General features: G+C 31.3%; 7 protein-coding genes across 7 annotated transcripts; 2 read left to right on the top strand and 5 right to left on the bottom strand.

The window, feature by feature from the left end:
- Positions 1–496: 496 nt before the first annotated feature.
- On the bottom strand, positions 497–3715 carry ILS1 (isoleucine--tRNA ligase ILS1; the record flags this gene model as incomplete). The annotated part of the gene is made up of 1 exon (XM_064860831.1): positions 497–3715. One exon carries the CDS (start codon positions 3713–3715, stop codon positions 497–499), a length of 3219 nt encoding a protein of 1072 aa, XP_064717848.1.
- Positions 3716–4621: 906 nt separating this feature from the next.
- SSA3 (Hsp70 family ATPase SSA3) lies at positions 4622–6553 on the bottom strand (the record flags this gene model as incomplete). The annotated part of the gene is made up of 1 exon (XM_064860830.1): positions 4622–6553. One exon carries the CDS (start codon positions 6551–6553, stop codon positions 4622–4624), a length of 1932 nt encoding a protein of 643 aa, XP_064717847.1.
- Positions 6554–8876: 2323 nt separating this feature from the next.
- On the top strand, positions 8877–9131 carry KTI11 (Kti11p; the record flags this gene model as incomplete). The annotated part of the gene is made up of 1 exon (XM_064860829.1): positions 8877–9131. One exon carries the CDS (start codon positions 8877–8879, stop codon positions 9129–9131), a length of 255 nt encoding a protein of 84 aa, XP_064717846.1.
- Positions 9132–9962: 831 nt separating this feature from the next.
- Positions 9963–11261, top strand: PWA37_004337 (uncharacterized protein; the record flags this gene model as incomplete). The annotated part of the gene is made up of 1 exon (XM_064860828.1): positions 9963–11261. One exon carries the CDS (start codon positions 9963–9965, stop codon positions 11259–11261), a length of 1299 nt encoding a protein of 432 aa, XP_064717845.1.
- Positions 11262–11695: 434 nt separating this feature from the next.
- Positions 11696–12466, bottom strand: UBC6 (E2 ubiquitin-conjugating protein UBC6; the record flags this gene model as incomplete). The annotated part of the gene is made up of 1 exon (XM_064860827.1): positions 11696–12466. One exon carries the CDS (start codon positions 12464–12466, stop codon positions 11696–11698), a length of 771 nt encoding a protein of 256 aa, XP_064717844.1.
- A 548-nt stretch (positions 12467–13014) lies between these two features.
- UBP13 (ubiquitin-specific protease UBP13) lies at positions 13015–15351 on the bottom strand (the record flags this gene model as incomplete). The annotated part of the gene is made up of 1 exon (XM_064860826.1): positions 13015–15351. The coding sequence occupies one exon, from the start codon at positions 15349–15351 to the stop codon at positions 13015–13017; it is 2337 nt and encodes a 778-aa protein (XP_064717843.1).
- Positions 15352–16098: 747 nt separating this feature from the next.
- On the bottom strand, positions 16099–19479 carry SEF1 (Sef1p; the record flags this gene model as incomplete). The annotated part of the gene is made up of 1 exon (XM_064860825.1): positions 16099–19479. One exon carries the CDS (start codon positions 19477–19479, stop codon positions 16099–16101), a length of 3381 nt encoding a protein of 1126 aa, XP_064717842.1.
- Between the last annotated feature and the right edge of the window lie 264 nt (positions 19480–19743).

Here is a 19743-nt window from a genome sequence, read left to right as displayed (position 1 = left end):
ACATTATACACAGTCCTATTAACTGAATTTCTTTTGGTTCACCTCGCTCTACAAACGTGTTTTAGACAAAATGGTAAAGTGCCATCTAAACACACTTCTCTTATTTTTTCCTTAGTATTTTTTTGCAGTCTTTATCAGCCGTCCCAACTGCAGAAAGCAGAAATTGGAAGAAGAAAAAAGGTAAACGAACGAATAAATGAAAAAGTAAATAAAATGACATAAGTTTCAAGAACGATCGATTTAAATAAACGATATATAAATTTTATATTGCTTTCTATATTAGTTTCATATTCTTGTTTTATTCATTTACTTAATTATACATAAGAGTAAAATTACAGAGACAAATTAGCAACATATCGATAAAAAATATAAATATATTTAGATGCTTTCTCATCGTTATTTATTTCTATTCTTGTCTATAATTGTTGCATCAACTAATTTTGTTTTTTTATTATTTAATTAATTAATATCGATTTTATTTTTTTTCTTGGTGCACTTATAATTTAAAGATCTTCAATTTGAAAGCTGTATCATTAATAGTCTGTTCTTCATCTGCAATGGCATCAGTTCTAGAACCATCATATCTTGTGACATTGGATCTACAAATCTTGTTCAACATGGTACCATGTTCCTTAACAATCTTTTCAAAACCAATGGTATCGTTGGTCAATTCATATTGAACAAGAACATCGTCAGTAGCTTCCAAACCACATTTCTTTCTCAATTTCTGGATTCTGTTAACTAATTCTCTAGCTAAACCTTCAGTTTTTAATTCAGGGTAGATATTAACATCCAAGACGATCAAAACGTCTTGATCAGTTCTAGTTTCTTGACCAGAGGCAATAGCAGACTCTGGTAAACCTCTGATGACATTTAAGTCACCTTTGACCAACTCAATACCAGCAACTACAAGCTTACCGGTCTTTAGATACTCTTTGACTTCGTCTGAACTAACAAATGGTAAACCATCCTTTACCTTCTTCACGTCTTTCTTTAATTTCTTACCTAAGACTGGCCAATCAGCAACAGCCCTGTATTCAACACCGTATTTCTCCTCGTCAGAAGTGATAATGATATCACGGACATTTAATTCTTCAACAATATAGCTCTTTAAAGCCTCGATGTCTTTTAAGTATTCTTTATCATTGTGTAAAATAACTAGAGTCTTCAATGGGGTCTTTAAAGAGATGGTCTTCTTTTCACGGATGTTTCTACCTAATTCAATGACCGATTGCATTCTGGAGACAGCGGTTTCAATAGCTTCATCGAAAAATTCCTTTCTAACTTCTGGGTAAGATAAGAAATGAACAGATCTGCCATCTTTAGTAAACTGAGAAAGAACTTCTGGAGTAATGTACTCTTTCAATCTCATGTAAATACCATCAGACAAGAATGGGGTAAATGGAGCCATAGCACGGACGAAGGTGAATAAAGCTTCAAACAAAGTGTTCAAAGCCTTCAAACAATCTTCAAGACCGTTCTCACCCTTCAAACGACGACGGTTAAATCTAATGTACCAGTTCGTTAATTCATCAATAAAATGTAATAATTTGGGAACAACAGTGTATAGCTTGTATGCAGCCATTTCTTGGTGAATATATTGGACTAAGGATTGTAAAGAAGCTAAAATCCATCTATCCATTACGTTGTCACTGGTGACGGTTGGGTCATATTTGAAATCAACATTAGAACTCTTCTTTAATAAAGTAATTTGACCTTCTAAGAACTTGTAGGAATTCCACCATGGTAATAATACTTTAGATACGACTTCCTTGACACCCTCTTCCTTGAATTTCAAACTTTCAGCCTTTAAGACTGGAGAGTTAATTAAGTATAATCTTAAAGCATCTGCACCATATTTGTCCAAAACAATATTTGGATCTGGATAATTTTTCAAAGATTTAGACATCTTTCTACCATCAGCAGCTAAGACAATACCAGAAACAATAACGTTTTGGTAAGGAACTTTACCAAATAAATGAGTACCTAACACAGATAAAGTGTAGAACCAACCTCTAGTTTGATCTAAACCTTCAGAAATAAAGTTAGCTGGGACTCTTTCGAAAAATTTTTCAGTATTTTCGAATGGATAGTGTTGAGAAGCGTATGGCATAGAGCCAGATTCAAACCAACAATCAAAAACTTCTTCAACTCTCTTTAATTGACCCTTGCCTTGTTTAGATGGGATAGTTAACTTATCAATAATATCACGGTGTAAGTCAGTGATGCCAGTAACACCAGTCAATTCTTCTAATTCTGCTATGGAACCAACACAGACGATTTCTTCAAAGTCATCAGAAACCCATAGTGGGATTGGAGTACCCCAGTATCTGTTTCTTGAAATGTTCCAGTCACGGGCGTTAGAAATCCAATTAGCAAATCTTTTTTCTTTGATGTTATTTGGAACCCAGTTAGATTCCAAGACAGATTCTAACATCTTTGGTGCAATTTCTTTAACACGGACGAACCAGGCTGGAACACTACGGTAAAGTAATGGAGTATCAGATCTCCAACAGAATGGATATGAATGGCGAATTTGACTAGCTAATAATAAGTTACCAGTAGCAGTTAAATGCTTAATGATTAGTTTATCGGCGTCTTTAACATAAATACCAGCAAAATCAGTGACATCAGCAGTAAATTTACCAGAATCATTAACTGGGTTGGGGAATGGAGAATCTTCTGAAATAATGCCATGATTCAAACATACATTGTAATCCTCTTCACCAAAGGCAGGAGCATTATGGACAATACCAGTACCAGAGTCGGAAGTAACATAATCATCAGAAATAACTCTGAAAGCAGTATCCTTAAATTGTTCATAGAAATATGGGAATAATGGTTCATAATGAATGCCTACTAAATCAGAACCCTTAATCTTTTCAACAACCTTGTATTTAGCATCCTTTGGTTTCTTATATAAAGATTTGATTAAAGATTCTAATAAGATGTAATGAGCATCTTTGGTTTCATCATAGATCTTAACATATTCAAAATCCGGATTAACACATAATGCCATGTTTGATGGTAAGGTCCATGGAGTAGTAGTCCAAGCAACCAAGTAAGTGTTTTTTTCACCTTTAACTTTAAAACCAATAGTGACAGCTGGGTCAACGACATCCTTATAGTTTTGTTGAGCCTCGAAATTACTCAATGGTGTAGTTAAACCAGTAGAATAAGGCATGACCCTAAAACCACGGTACACTTGGTTTTTGTCATATAATTGTTTGAAAGCCCACCAAACAGATTCCATAAATGATGGATACATGGTCTTGTAATCGTTATCAAAGTCAATCCAACGACCTAAACGACCAATAGTCTTTCTCCAGTCAGCAGCATAAGTCATGACAATGGATCTACATTCGTTGTTGTAGTTTTCCAAACCATAGTCAAAGACATCTTGCTTGTCTTTAATGCCTAATTTCTTGTCAATAATGTGTTCAATTGGAACACCATGAGTATCCCAACCAAATCTTCTTTCGACATGATGACCAGTCATGGTGGCATATCTTGGAACAATATCTTTAATAGTGGAGGCTAGAATGTGACCATAGTGTGGGGTACCAGTGGCAAATGGAGGACCATCAAAGAACGAGAATTCAGGTTTGTCCTTTGTTAACTCTAAAGAGGTGTGGAAAGCATCGATTTCTTCCCAGAAGGCAAGAACATTTTCTTCCTCCTTTGGAAAAGAAAAGTGAGATGTATTTTCAGACATCGTACTTATTACTGTAGTTGATCTTTTTTTACAAGGGGAACAAGAATAGCTTGTAACAATTTTAAGGATGGCTCTATGCTTTCAATCTTTTAGTAAGCCATGAGAACCATTTTAACAAATAGAAAATTTGTTCAACATCAATGAAAAATTTCCAATGTCCTTTGAGAAAATTGGAAGCAATGAAAAATTTTGTTTTTTTTTATTCTTCTGTCGCGCGTCGCAAATTGTCGCCCATAAAAAAATGAAAAAAAAAAATAAATAAGTAAATAAAAAAAAATAAAAGGAAAAGTAGAAGAATATTATGTTCAGTATACTAAATTAAAATGATAAAAAATTTTCGTCATAAGTTTAATTTGTTTACACATTTTTGAACTTCTTTAATTTTTAATTAAAAAAGTTGAAACAGTGATGCATTTTTGTATGACTGTGCTAAAGTGTTATAGCTAGATTGGGCTTCGTAAAAGAGGTGTAAATTGGAACTAAGGAATATGAACATTTTAATTTATAGAGGTGATAATGTAAAGGTAGAAAAATTAAAACCAAATTAATGAGAGTTTAAATATAATATTGATTTGAATATTGACCATAGAAGCTATGTGTTGGATAATCATTTGATAATTTTGTAGTCAATTTATAGAATCGTTAGACAATGTAAACATTCAATAATTTCTAGTTCTATAGTTGATAAATGGGTTACTAATCATTTTAAAGTATCTTTTATTAATTGAAAGAAACATATGGGAGAATCTGTATAAAATGAACTATATATAAGTATATATGAATTTTTTTTTATTTTTTTTTGTCTAAACTAATTTTCTCCTTCTCTTCTTTGTTAACTTCTTTTCATTTCCTTAATAGTCTACGTAACTTTGTTTTATTTTTTTTTTGTATAGATTGAAATTATTATTAGTCAACTTCTTCTACTGTAGGACCTGATTCATCTTGAGAAACACCATGTGGTGGATGTTGATCACCAGTCCCACTAGATGCTCCAGATGCACCTGTAGATTCGTAAAATTTGGTCATTATGGGATTGGCAATAGATTCTAAGTGTTTTTGTTTATCTTTATACTCTTCAATTGAGGCTGCTTGAGAGATATCTAGCCAGTTAATTATCTCTTTTGCAGCCTCTTCTATCTTTTTTGCTTCAGCTTCTCCAACTTTTTCTTTGAAATCATTTTCACTAACAGTATTCTTTAAAGAAAACACATATGATTCTAATTGATTCTTAGTTTGAATGCGTTCAGCTTCCTTTTCATCTTCAGCTTTAAACCTTTCAGCCTCAGACACCATCCTTTCGATATCTTCCTTTGATAATCTACCTTTATCATTTGTAATGGTAATCTTATTTGTTTTGCCTGTACCCTTTTCCAAAGCAGACACATTTAATATACCATTAGCATCTATATCAAAAGTAACGTCAATCTGAGGTATACCCCTTGGTGCGGGTGGAATACCAGATAACTCAAATTTACCCAATAGATTATTATCCTTGGTTCTCGTTCTTTCCCCTTCAAACACTTGAATAAGGACACCTGGTTGGTTATCTGCATAAGTCGAAAATGTTTCGGATTTTTTGGTTGGGATAGTGGAATTTCTTGGAATTAATTTTGTCATTATACCACCAGCAGTTTCAATTCCTAAAGATAAAGGAGCCACATCTAGTAGTAATAAATCCTGGGTCTTTGATGAGGTATCGCCTGTTAATATTGCAGCTTGCACCGCTGCACCGTAGGCCACTGCTTCATCCGGGTTAATCGATCTATTTGGCTCTTTCCCATTGAAGAAATCCGACACCAATTTGTGGATCTTGGGAATTCTAGTGGATCCACCAACTAAGACAATTTCATCAATTTGAGATTTATCTAATTTAGAATCTTTAATGACCCGGTCTACAGGATCCAGTGTTGATCTAAACAAGTCGGAACATAACTCTTCAAACCTTGCTCTTGTGATAGACGTGTAAAAATCGATACCTTCAAACAAAGAATCTATTTCAATTGAAGTCTGTGTGGCTGAAGATAAAGCTCTTTTGCCCCTTTCTGCAGCAGTCCTCAATCTTCTTAAAGCTCTTTGATTCTGTGTGATATCCTTTTTATTTTTTCTTTTGAATTCGTTTGCAAGGTGTGTTACTAATCTATTATCGAAATCTTCGCCACCCAAATGAGTATCACCAGCAGTAGCTCTGACTTCAAAGACACCTTCATCGATGGAGAGCAAAGAAACATCAAAGGTTCCACCACCTAGATCAAAGATTAAGACCTCATGGTCTGTAGATCCCTTCTTATCCAGACCATAAGCTATAGCAGCGGCAGTAGGTTCATTGATAATACGTAGAACATTTAAACCAGCTATAGTTCCTGCATCTTTAGTCGCTTGTCGTTGAGAATCATTAAAGTAAGCAGGGACAGTGACGACTGCATCTTTTATTGTTCCACCCAAGTAGTGCTCTGCGGTCTCCTTCATTTTCAGTAAAACCATTGAAGAGATTTCTTCTGGTGTGAAAGTTTTAATTTCGCCCTTGAATTCGACTTGGATGATAGGTTTTCCCTGTCTATTGATGACTTTAAAAGGGAAATGTTTAATATCATTAGAGATATCTGGATCATCAAATTTTCTACCGATCATTCTTTTGGCATCAAAAACGGTATTGTGAGGGTTCAATGCAGCTTGATTTTTTGCTGCATCTCCGATTAACCGTTCAGTGTCTGTGAAGGCTACATAGGATGGAGTAGTACGGTTACCTTGGTCATTGGCGATGATTTCTACTCTATTGTTTGTGAAGTGCGCAACACAAGAATAAGTAGTACCAAGATCAATTCCAATGGCTCTTATCATGTTAAAATAAAATAAAATAAAATAAAATATATATCAGGTCAATTATGGTGGGATTAGTGATTTAAAATCAAAAGTTAATAAAAAAAATAAAAGGATACTTGCTATTAATAATTCCACACATACGAAAGTAACATTAATTTAAGAAGAGGAAGAGGCTATAAGTGAAAAAAATAAAAGGACTAAAAAAAAGAAAATAAATATAACATGAGTAAATACATACATATATATATATATATATGTGTGTGTGTGTGTATACGTATATAGATTATTAAAGGAAGAGTAGAATAGATAAATAAATAAATAAAGTATTTACTGAAGCAAAGTCCATGTATATATCAGATGCATACTGTTATATGTGACCCTAGAAGAAGATTAAAAATATTGAACATCCCTTTTCCCTTCATGTTTCAAGATGACGTAGAAAGAAATAAAGGATATACAGAAAGAACTATGGAAGGGGTCCAAAGAGTTGGTAGAATGCCTTCATTTGAAAACTTCTATTCAAATGTAAACAAGGGTATTCAAAATATCATTCTGGGGAAAATCTGTTGAATGTTGAATCAGTATAAATGGAGAGGAGAGGCGATAGGACTGTTTTCTCTTTTCTTTTTTTATTAAATGTCTTTAAATTTTTGGTTTAAAATAAAAAAAAAAGTAAAAAAAAAGCGTCACAACAAGAACAAAACAATAATTAATTGAATACAATGAGGTCCAATTTTTTGCATAACAGCTAAAAGTGTTGAGAATGAGCGCCTGTAGTCATTGGATATACAGTAAACATTCTCAATATTACATCAAATAGATTTAGTATACAAAATTATAATAAAGTTCCTTGGTTTTTCTTATTTACGTATATAATGTATAACGATAAAATAGAGAGGATGAGCAAGGGAAGAAACATGATATAGAAAAAATGTTGGCTTTATATATTTTCATATCTGGTCTATCTCGTCTCCGTACAACAACAAATTTATGATAAAGTTTGTTTACGTCTACTGATAAGCAAACAATACATCTCCACTTTTTACTTATCAATTAATGCTTACTAAAATGTAATTGGTCTATTATTTATTCTAGAACGTTCAATTCCAGCAAAAAGATATTAATATATATATATATATATAATTTGTAATTTATATACACTATCCTCCTCTTTATCTAATTAAGTCAAAATGCATTACTAGAATCTTTCCACAAACACAACAACCTTTTTTTATTTTTTTATTTTTGAAAACGTTTAAACACATTACAGACTCTTTCAGTCTCCTCTTGCTATTCTTGCTTTTCTTCAACACTTCCATTTAAAGAACATAAGTGTAAGGAACCTAACTGGATATCCAGTAGATACGCAAGTTCGAGGGTAACCCCCGAGTGTTTGGGTGGAGGATTGATACAGCCATGTGCGCAGTGGCTCGTATAAGGTATTGAATCTGATTGAGGGATTTCCAGGGAGTGATAGTTATATCAGATCTTATCAAGAGGCCTTTGATTATTGAGAGATATGCCAGGGGTAATCGTCTTATTTAAATACATCTTAGTAATGATATTGAGAGGCAACTCTTGATATCATACAACAAGAACAACAAGAGGAAGAAGAAGTAATACAATATCAGGGTTATTAATTAGTAATCTATAGAGCTTACATAAGAGTGTTTATACTTATACTAATTGATATGATTCATTCATTTACATACAACAACTCTTACAATAAGCTTTTGGATTTCTTAGCAAACAGAAACAACAAAACTTTTATCTCTCTATATCTCTTTTCATTCGATCATAAACGTTCATTACACATAAAAAGACAAAAAAAAAAGAAAAAAACAAAGAAAAAAAGACCAAAATAAAAAGAAACGACTTCAATCAATCCAAAAAAAAAAACTCCGAACTTTTCTTACCAAAATAATGTGTGGTGTACGGATGCACTTTAACAGTCTTGAACAGTGTTTGAAAAAGAAACAATTGACAATTGTTTCTTTTTCATAATTAGTAATCTACAATAAAAACAAAATTAAACAAATTTCCAAAAAAAAACAAAAAAATTTCTTTTGTAGGTCACACACCCTGATATCTTTTTATTTTCTTCTCTTTTCTGTTCTTTTACTTTCACTATTGATTTTAGCAAGGTTTGTAAGTTAATCTGTTGAATTGTTTTCTATATATAATACTGTCAAATAAGATTTCATATGGTGTGGCCTTTCTTCATCTCAAAATAGCCAAGAGATTTTTTTATTATTAATACCATTATCTACTCATTCATTTCGTCTATTTTCGAATATAAAACAAAACAAAGCAAAACAAAACAACAGTAAAAAAGATAGATATGTCTACGGCAACCTATGATCAAATAGAAATAGAAGATATGACATTCCATCCAGAGTCTCAACTATTCACATATCCATGTCCATGTGGTGACAGATTTGAGATTCTTATAGATGATATGGTCTATGGTGAAAATATTGCAGTATGCCCTAGCTGTTCTTTAATGATCGATGTCATCTTTGAGCCAGAAGATCTAATTCAATATTTTGAAGAGGCTGGTATCGAACCACCTACTGAATTAACTGTTACTGCTTAAATATAATACAATACAAGCTAGAATAATTCATACTAGACTAATCCACTAGTAATATTGTTTTGATGCTCACTAAAAAAAATAATGGTCAGTAGAAAGAAAGGAGGAAAAAAGAGAAAAAATAATAATATACAATATCGTTACACATGTATACAGTTTAAGGTTAATCATATTATTCAGACCAATTGTATAATTGCCAAAGAAAATAGTTATTGGGTATATTAGTATCATTTTTTATTATAATCACATTATTGTTTCCTAGTTTAGACTTACAATAAGCATTTACAATATGCATGTCGAACCGTTCCGTATCCACTACAGCCTGCATATATACAGACACTCTCTAAACTTTCTCTCTATATATACACATATACATTGCTATATGTATACATCCACTCACTTCACAACTATTATGTATTCTTTGTAGCTAAATGTGATTCATTTATTCACCACAAAAATCTTCGAAGATTGAGGGAAAAAAAAATCATGTAAAATCCCAAAATGGAAATTTCTGTTTTTATCAAAGCTGCCTTTTGTTTTGGTTTTTTGTTTTTGTTTATTTTTCGATCTCAATTAAACAAAAGACAAATATTTACTGATATTCTCAAAACATGATGAACCTCATCGACACTTATCTATATACATTAGACATACTAATACTTAGGTCTCTTTATTTTCTTCTTCTTTTTCTTCTTTAAATATATACTAACCACAAAAATTCCTACTACAACTCCAAGTTTTAATCCTTACTTTGTCCCTCCACCCACTCCTCCCAAAACAAAAAAAAATAACATTATCAAAACCAAAAGAAAAGAAACAAAAAACTCAATAAAGATGAGTAAACATGGAGATAAGATAATATCAAAATTAACACCTAGCTTACAGATTATGATAGAAACTCCAGAAGTTGAGGCTCCAAAAAAGATTACCACAAATGAAGTCAAATTACAAAGAGTTGCCAGACCTTTAAGACATGTAAAGTATATTCCGTGCAAGGCTCAAGTGTTTACAACATGTGAATCACCCATTAATTTTACATACGAAAAAAAGATTAAGACACCAATTTCTAAAAATAAATTAGTAGTCCAAGTCTCTCATGTTGCATTGAACCCTATCGATTCCAAGATCAAAAATGGCTACAAAACTACTTTATATGGTGAAGTTGGTTTGGGTAGAGAATATTGTGGTATCATTACCCACGTAGGCAGTGATATCTCCTACTGTTGGCATGAAGGTGATAAAGTTATGGGGATTTATTATCATCCCCATGAAGGATATGGTTCATTGCAAAGTTCAATCCTTGTCGATCCAAAAGTGGATCCAATAGTTTTAAAACCTGATTCAATTTCAGATGAGGAAGCTAGTGGCTCCTTGTTTTGTTTAGGTGCAGTGTTTAACTTATTGAAAAAGTTAAACAAGGATAAGTACTTGACAACTGATTCCAATGTCTTAATTAACGGTGGGACAACATCACTATCTTTGTTTGCTGTCCAATTATTGAAACGTGTCTATAAATTAAATAAAAAACTAGTTATCATTACATCAAGTAACGGTCCAGATATATTGAAATCAAACTTTCCTGATCTGAAAGATGACATGATTTTTATTAATTATCTAACTTGCAGGGGTAAATCAAGCAAACCTTTAAAACAGCTGATCAAAGAACAGAAAATTACTGATTATACTGATAATAGTGCGCAGACAATTGAAGAAGAACCTATTATTCCGTACACTCAAGGTAAATTCGATATTGTCCTGGATTTTGTCGGTGGTTATGATATAATTGAACATGGTGCATCCATCATTCACAGTAAAGGGATATATGTGACAACAGTAGGTGATTATGTTGGAAACTATAAAGAAGATATATTTGATTCATGGGACAATCCAAGTGCAAATGCAAGAAAATTATTTAATTGGTCATTTCGTTATTCACATTATTATTTTAACCCAAATCAAAAACGCCCTTCGAAAGATAATTGGGTGGAGACATGTGTGCAATATTTAAAAGATGGTACAGTCAAATGCATTGTTGATAAAGTTTATGACTGGAATGATACTAATGAAGCATTTAAATATTTACTAACTCAAAGAGCTCAAGGTAAAATCATCCTTAAAGTAGAGATGTTTTGATCTGCTCTTGCTTATAGCATCTCCTATGTATTATAGATTCATTATATCGACTAATTTGCTTTATATACATATAAATAGATAATGATATATAATAAAAATATTATCCATACCCCTCCACATACCTATTGTTTAATAAATAATTAATAATAAATATTTTTAACTTCCTAATGTTTTATGTTCACTTAACTATATATACTGTATAAATTTACTTATGCTTACTATAATATTTATATATATGGTGTAGATGCCAAATTATTTAATTCATTTTCTCTATGATATACTATCAATAGTATCATATATCTTATACCATAACAATAGACCACTTATTTCATATATAAATAAATCATCAAAAACTCTTAAAAGAAATAAATGTTTTCTCTATCCCAATGTTCATAATCTCATATTCATATAATTCTCATTTAAAAAGTGTTGTTTTATTTTACAAACACACCTAATAAAAACAAGAAAACAGCAAATGCAATATAATATATTTGTGATGCACCTGCTTTTTCTTTTTTATCTGCACTATTTTTATCCTTATTTTCATTTAGTTCACGTAATGCTTCTTCTGCTCTAATTCTATCTTCTGGATCTTCTATATCTTCAATATTAATTGCCTTTTCATTAGCCGCTTTGGCAATAGCATCATTATATTTACTTGTCTCCTTTATATCTTCCATCTCGGGATGTCCCTCAGCTTTCCTTTTTTGTAACTCAACTAAATTCTTCTCTACTACATCTGGAAATATCAATTTAAATCTAGTATTGCTAAAAGTATTATATTGTATAGACTTAGCTGCATAATACTTTTTTTGTTGATCCGTAGTCTGAATTGATCCAGTAGTACTTTCATTACCAGTCATAAAACTTAGTAGACCTGTCAAAATGGTGGCCACAGACCAACCTGGATTCCACAGATCAGGGTGATAATCGCTCATAGAAAGACAAAGCCTTGTATTCTCTTTAAATCTACCATTTGGTGTAATCATTCTAATGGCAGGTGGTTTATATGGATAATCCGATGGAAAAGTTAGAGTCCCATGGTATTGTCCATTATAGTATGGGGTATCTGGGGGGCCTGTAATAATATAATGCCACTCTAAGATATTATCCTCGTTAGGACGTGCTTCAATATACTGTGGGGGATTTTCTACAATCAATTTATACTCTTTTGTTAATCTTTTTAAGGCTTGTTTGGTGGCCATGACTTATTGAATTTCTTTACGTTTTATTTTCTTTCTTTATACCTCAAATATTTTGAAGTTACCCTGGTATTGAAATAAGAGTATACGTATTGAAGTTACCTACTTTTTTTCCTTACACACACAATCAGAACTAACTTCTGCGTATTTAAGTGGCTTATCTAACTATGTAACTTCAAAACTAATCGGGTCAACTTTTTTGCTTTTACTTTTTGATCACTCAATTTTTTTTCAATTTCGACTTTTTTTTCTCTTTCGTTTTTCACTTTTTTTTCTTTCATAAACTGAACATAGAAGAAAGGTAAATAATAAACAAACCTATACAAACCAAAAGTATAAAAAGAAGGGATGCTTATTCCAGATCGTTTGGTTTAAATCAATATTACAACCTTTGCCATTTTGTTTCATATTATTTGTTTTTTGTGCCTATAGAATTTGTCTATAAAAGCCACGAATAAAAATACTTGAAAATATCGTTATTTATTAACATTCATTATAGTTCATTACAAATTATATATATATATATATATATATATGCATGAGTGCATTCTTTAATCACCCTTTTTCATAAAACTAAACAACCTAGATCTTCTGGATTTGTTTGAAACAAGCATATCATTCTCACTTCCTTCTGTGATTACAGTAGAGTCGTAGATCGCCTCACTTTCATCTAAATTATCAGAACTATTATTGATGTATTCAATACCATGTTCCCTTGTAATTGCTGACTCAGTTCTCTTCTGTCTTTCTATTGAATCATATTTTAGCAAACTATCAATATTTTCTTGATATTCTCTTTTTGAAGTAGGATCTTTATCAAACAGTTTGACTGACTCAACATTAGAATCAATTTCCTTATAAAATAGAACATATGCAGTAGTTAAATTATTACCATCACCAGTGAATTTCAGGACGGTGGACTCTTCCACAGTCTCCACAGTCTCATCATCAAAGAATAACCAACCAAAATTTTCTGTTTTACATAATGAGACATAGTGACCATGCTGTGGACCACCACCCATATGTATTACCAGACCAACTAATTCATATCTTTTAGCTACAGATTGGTCAAAAGTAGAATGGACATTCAAAACTAATGGATATTCTATCCTATTAAATAATTTAATATTAGTATTTTTTTCTTCTGAGTACTTGAATCTCTTCAAATGCAATGCTAGTACATGCGGTAAATCTTCTATACCTACAACTCTTTCTGCTTCTTGCAATCCACAACAGACATTACAGTAAAATTTATTACCACTATTTAATATCTCTCTTTGATGAAACTCGTGCAAAATTCGCTGGATATCAGTAGTTTCGTTTTCATTGACTTCAATTGGGAAATCTAAAAAGGGTTCATTATTAGTAGTCACAGAATCACAAGTTAAACATTTAATTCTACTAGACTGAGTCCCTTGAAATAAATTCTTGATAAAATTTGAATTATTTTGAATACTTTGAAAACCATCCAAATTACTATCTGCATAATCACTTAAATCATTCAATAGGAAGTTTAAAAATTCATGGGCGTCTTGATGCATCATAGTATTAAATAAAACGTTTTCCTTCTTAAGGATGTGAATAAACCTTGTTGGTGATACAACACCAGTTAACGAATCATTCTCAGTAATCGACTCAAATATATCTTTCAAGGCCGAATAAAGATTTGGCTTATTTTCATTAAAGATAGAATAATCAACATTCAAAATAGGCCCTAAAATTAATGCTCTTTTTTTCCGTTGGTCATTACTTAATTCAATACTCTTTTCATTCGCTTGTACCAATAATTCATTCGATACCTGGCTTCTTTCTCGTTCTGGGTTTAGTAACAAATGATTGTTGTTGTGGTTTGTTATTGATATAGTAGGCAAACGACGACCCACAATAATTCTTTTATATCTTGAAGGATTTCTTGATTGATTTGAAGATGGCATCTGACTATCCCCATTTTCATTACTGATATTTTCTTGATCTTCATCTGAAAGATCAGACGCTTCTTCTTGGTTTTCAGTTGAACTTAGCTGATTCACCAATTTATTTGATCCTTGATCTAAATTTTTATTAGAATATTTCAACCATCCAGATAATAATTTCCGCCTTCCTGACGTCGAAAGTTTGGAATCATTATTATCTGATTTATTTTCATTATGTTTCTGAATATCAATATTGGTTGTATTAGTATTATTTATATTATCATTATTGATATTGATATTGTTATTACTATCTGTATTATCAAATAATTGCATTTTAGAGGTCATATTTTTTTCAAAACTTTGTTCTGTAAATATCCTTGGTGTTTTCCCTGACATTTCTGTCTTCTGTTTCCAAACAGGTTGATTTGAAGGTCTCAACGGATATTTTAATATATTAAAACGAAACTCAGGTATATGATATAAGCACTGCAATACAGAATTACAATAACATGTATTACCAAAGTTTTCATAACCAAATATCTTGTTAGAACCATTACCATATGGCATCAAATCAGTTTTTTCTATAAAACTAATATTATTGTAAATTTCTTCCTCTGATATAATAGTTCTAGTAATTTTATCATCAAAGGTATCATCAAACACAGTTTCATACTTTTCTGAATCAATTAGTTCATCACTTGGATTTATTTTATCATCGAATAGTCTATCTGGTTTATCGGGGATTGACTGTGAAATGAGATCAGTTTCGTTTTTTGATGATATGCTGCTATCATTTTCCTCATTTTTTTCTTGATCATCACTGTTGTTCGTATTTACAGTAGTCGAAGCCACACTAACTATGGTACGTAGTGGTTCTACATCCTGTAATGATTCATTTTGCTCACTAGCTTCCTTTTTCTTTGATATTTGTTTCTTTTTACTAGTTTTACTTACTGATAACCACCTTTTCAACATACTTGTTCTTGCTTAATATTCCTGTGCCTTCTATTAAACTTTACTATCCCTAATGGAAGTTTTTAGGTTATTCTTTATACAATCAATATTAATTTCTTTAATTGGAAAGATGCTAAAACAAAATAGATAAACATATATACACAAAGGTATTTGTAATATAGCCTAGGACCCTTTCTAATACCAACTATGATATTTCCACTGTCCATTATACCTAAATATCCAAGAAAATTTATATCAAGGGCTGCATCAATATTTTGAAAATACGACAAGTAAAATCAAATTGACTTTTACCGTTTCTTATGTATATTCAATTTTTCAACTTCTGAAAACCTGTTTTTTTTTTCCTTTTCCTTTTATTTTAAGCCACCTGCAATTTTTGAGTGTTCAAGATCTTTAATATTCAAAACAATCTACTAGTACTAAGAGATTACCTAACTAAATCAACCCAGAATGTTTCTAGAGATCGCATGTATTCGACAACAGTCAATGTTGATTGATTTATTAACATAATGAGAGAGTTAGATTTGACCAAAATTATAAATTATTTCTTTCTTGCTTTTTTTATTCTAAATGACTAAATATCCCATATCTTCTTTTCAATTATTTTGAAAATATTACTAACTATATCTGATGTTTATATACATTCATACCTATCATATAAAGTTAAAGTAAAAACATAAAAAATTAACTTTATTGATTTTATTACCTTCACCCTTTTGTAACCTTTTATGACATATATTTAATAATTCAAAATTCAGGTTCCACATTATTAACATTATCATACCAACCGAATAGATCATCTGTATTCAGATCACCTTCTGTCCAACCAAGACTCTGTTGTTGAAAGAAATCATTTAGATATGTTGCTTCTAATGCTTCATCACTATTCAATTGCTTCTCTTTCCCCTTTCTCTTATTATTATTACTATCATTAATCTTGTTTATATAATTAACATTTCTATTAGAATCATCTTCTAGATTGGATTCCATCGTATTATGACCGTCTTTATTTATATTATTAGACCGTTCTGCAACAACTTGCTCCTCAACCTTATTACTGTTATTGTTAAACAGAGTTATATTTTCAGACATGGATGTATTTATATTTGTACTCGTATTTGTGTTATTGAGATAGGGGGTTTGAGTATATTTATCAAATGATGATGGGATATGTTTTTTAGTATGAAATAAGGATTGAGAAATCTTTGTTTGATTCAATGATTGTTTCATAGAAGAGACAGATCTATTATATTGTATAGATGGTTGTACCTCTTCAGTTATTTTCATATCATTTTCATTTATATTTTCACTGTTTACTGATGCCGTAGTAGTATAAGGTGTCACAGTTCCACTGGGGCTACTCCAAGATGAATAGGACCAATCAAACCCAGTACCCTGAAATAAAGAATGATAGTTCTTAACACTACCAGTTTCATCCAACATTGAGAGTGGTATACCGTTAATTGTCATCATACCATGCTCTTTACCATTTTTACCCCGTGCTGTTTGTTCCGCAATTTTTAAGGCATTACTTGTAGGAACCAATGTAGTAACTGTGGTACCATTTGGTGTTGTTTCCGTAACTGTCTGAAAATCTTCTTTTTGAATATGATTATATAATGGTAATGGATATAACCTTTTTTCGTAATATCTCTCATCTTCCCTCTTGTTTGTATTACAGTTTGGATCCATTTGTCTTCTTCGAGCTTCATGAACACACCATACAAAATCATAAAATAATGATCCAGTCAAATGTGACCTTATTCTCGAAATGATACCAACACCTTCAGTGAAAACTTCTGGGTGTGTAATAAGAATCATATTAGCCTTTTCTAACATTGTAGCTGTTCTTGTAATATCATTTTCAACATGAGACCAAGCCGACGATTGATTTCTAAATAATCTATGTACTGTCACAATGGATTGTCTTGCAGAATTCAAATATCTATTAATAATCAGGGAATTTAATTGTAATTTAAATAACATTAACCCAGAAAATGTTATACTTTGTCTCACATAAATTGGTAATGTTATTAATGGTTTCTTTTCCACTAATTTACTTACTAATGTAATACATTTTGTAGCACAGAAATATGCTTTTGTAATATATTGAGATTGATCCTTGATTGGTGTCTGAGGTAAAAACGCAAAACAACATATATTTAAAATCACATAAAGGTAGTAGATGTGGACTACAATATCACTCTCAAAATCTAGATCCTTATTTGAATCATTTAATTCTTTTTCTAATACCATTAAAGCTCCGGAACGCTCTTTGGGATCTATTAGACCATGCGAACTCTCAATACTAGATCCCATAACATTACATAATTTCATTTGAAAACTTGCCAAATAAATTAATTTTTTGAAACGACTTGGTAACTTAAATGTATACGGTTTGCTATTATCGTAATCATCATCAATTTTATTCATTATATCGTTTATTACTTCCTGCTTATCCATTTCCTCCGAATGTTTAGCTGTTTCCACCAAATAATCAATCTGTGAAGTTGGTGGCAAACCTAATATTGTGGACCAACAAATTTCAGTAAAAAAAATTCCTAACCATGTCCTAGTTCTCCATTTCTTAGCATTTGGCATCAGCTTTTGATTTCTTGTAAATTCATATATGAATTCACCTCTATGTAAACCCAACTGGTAAGATAAAGATTTAGCAAGATTAATAAAACGATATGAACAATCATCTAAAACTTTTTGATTTGGCAGGGGCCAAATTGCTAAGATGGTCAATGCTTGTGAGAGATGAGTCGACCTTGGTGTGCATAAACAACATAGTTCAATAGCTAATTGTTTAACCAAAGGACTCAATTTTATATACAAAGCGGGGCTTGGATCAGATAAACAGGCCGTTAAAATCACTGTCCAAAACAAAAGTTTTGATTGAGAATATAGTTCAACCACTGAGGTTGAGAACATTATTGATAAATATGGTAGATATTCATCAATAAACATTTTATGTAGCTGAGATGCCTTTTCAACTGAAATGTGAACATCTCCAAGAATAAATTCTTTAATATTTCCAGTCTCACCAACAAATGGGGGTTCCAAAGATGATATAGTAGTGGTTTCAATAGTTTTACTGGAAAGTTCTATATTATTTTGTGATGTACTGGATGAATGAACTGTTGTTTTTGAAACACCCATGGACGCACTAACATTGGTAGCGGGAGATGTATCAATAATTGCCATTGTTGATGATTGTTTTGATAGTTGTAATTGAGTTGATGCAGGTAGCGGCACATTTTGCAAGTTGGTCATGCCATTATTCTTTAAAAGTAATTTATCAATTGGCGACTGCGTACGGCTTCTAGATGTTTGGTCAACATTATTATCAAATAATGAGTTATTAGAGTGCAATTGATCGGAACTTATCGGTTGTTGCACTATATTGGTCATTTCTATGTTTTTATTTTGCTCATTATTATTACTATTTGAGGTATTTATTAAAGTTTCATCAATATCGTCCCATTTTTTCAACGCCATATTATTTATGGAATTATTATTATTATTATTATTATTATTACTATTGTTATTATTAAAGTTAATGTTAGATTCTTTTAAAATGTTGATAAGCAGACTTTCATTAGCCAGTAAATGTTTAACTTTCAGTTTCAGTTCATCTATATCTTTTCTCATAGTTTGTAATTGTGAACCTTTTTTGGGAGTGAACTTTGGGTTAATTTCACAGAATAAATCAAACTTCTTACACCTTGTGCAAGGTTCAGGATATTTTTGATTTGCATCACATTTAATTTTATGCTGTCTACAATGGCTACATGAGGTTACTGGTCTATGGTTCAAACCTATAGGGTTAGACGTTACTGATTGCTTGTATTTTAAATTAGCTGCATTTATAGCGTTAGACAGATTTCTTTCTAATATTGAGGTGGTTTTAATTGTTGTTTGTGATAATGACGGCGATGAAGAAGCTGATGTTGTTTGTATTGTGCCATTTTTAGATAGTCCTATTTTTTGTTTTTTATTATCTGGAGAATTTATGCCATTATCATTAGCATTGATGATATTAGCTATATTGTTTTGTCTTTTAGGTAAATTATTATTAATATTATTAGTATTATTATTATTAGTAGTAGTATTAGTGCTCATAGTTCCACTTTATTTCTTGATTTCTGTAATCTAACTTAATATATATTATTGTATAGTAGGTTGCATTAAAACTTGTTTTGATAAAATATATATACATGTATATGTATTGGGGGAACAAACAACCAAAATAAACAAATAAGTGTGTAGATCCAAATCCAAATATTATGTCCGATATAGCCTAGGTAAAAAAAGAAAAAAAACAAACAAACTTTCAAATGAAATGCTTAACTTAGTTGATGCACTTATGCAATTTTCTGGACACTA

Source organism: Arxiozyma heterogenica, assembly GCF_036370985.1.
Source record: "Arxiozyma heterogenica strain weizmannii chromosome Unknown scaffold_5, whole genome shotgun sequence".
NCBI lineage: Eukaryota > Fungi > Ascomycota > Saccharomycetes > Saccharomycetales > Saccharomycetaceae > Arxiozyma > Arxiozyma heterogenica.
This window is presented reverse-complemented; position numbering and strand designations above follow the sequence as displayed.